Raw genomic sequence first — 575 nt, 5'->3', positions numbered from 1 at the left:
ACCAAAATTACAGCAAAACGTGGTCCCTCTAGTATCCAAAAGTAAGGGGTGAGATTATAACCCCACCAGCACTTAGTTTTCATTTTGGAAGCTATGGACGCTGCCCAAGCGGTTGTCATTACTAAAGGAAGACCCCATCCAACACAAATGTATAGTCTATATCTGAAGGTTTCTTGAAAAACTCTGACTAAAAACAGAATAAAAAATAGAAATGGTCAACACTTGAAAATAGTGATTAAAACAAGTAAAAATAAATAGTGTTTTTTTTTTTTAAAAAGCATTTAAGCTATAGATAATACTTGTTTATAAATTGAATTATGCCATAAGAAGAGTTTATTTTTGAGGTAGGCTTACAAAATAAATGATAGAAACAAATATATGTAAAATAGAATTTATCAATTTAATGCTGATTAGTAACATATAAGCTAAAATGAAACCTATGTGTCTATGTTTAATTGTCCTATATATTCTAGTTCAAGGTGACATTGATACACCTAAACAAAAATATTCCAACCTTATTTTATATCCCAAATTTTTAAAATAAATAAAACATTGGAGTCAGAATCAAAACTGAG

General features: G+C 28.9%; 1 protein-coding gene across 1 annotated transcript in view; it reads right to left on the bottom strand.

The window, feature by feature from the left end:
* The window catches only part of Pdfr (Pigment-dispersing factor receptor), a gene marked incomplete in the record, with an annotated part of 376,134 nt that overhangs the window by 7,241 nt on the left and 368,318 nt on the right, over positions 1 to 575 (bottom strand). The window contains 1 exon segment of the mRNA XM_067048194.1: positions 3 to 187. Within this exon segment, the coding sequence (XP_066904295.1) occupies positions 3 to 187 (185 nt within the window).

The sequence above is a fragment of the Halyomorpha halys genome, unplaced genomic scaffold (genome assembly GCF_000696795.3).
Source record: "Halyomorpha halys isolate HHAL.00 unplaced genomic scaffold, Hhal_1.1 Scaffold30.1, whole genome shotgun sequence".
In the NCBI taxonomy this organism is placed as follows: Eukaryota; Metazoa; Arthropoda; class Insecta; order Hemiptera; family Pentatomidae; genus Halyomorpha; species Halyomorpha halys.
This window is presented reverse-complemented; position numbering and strand designations above follow the sequence as displayed.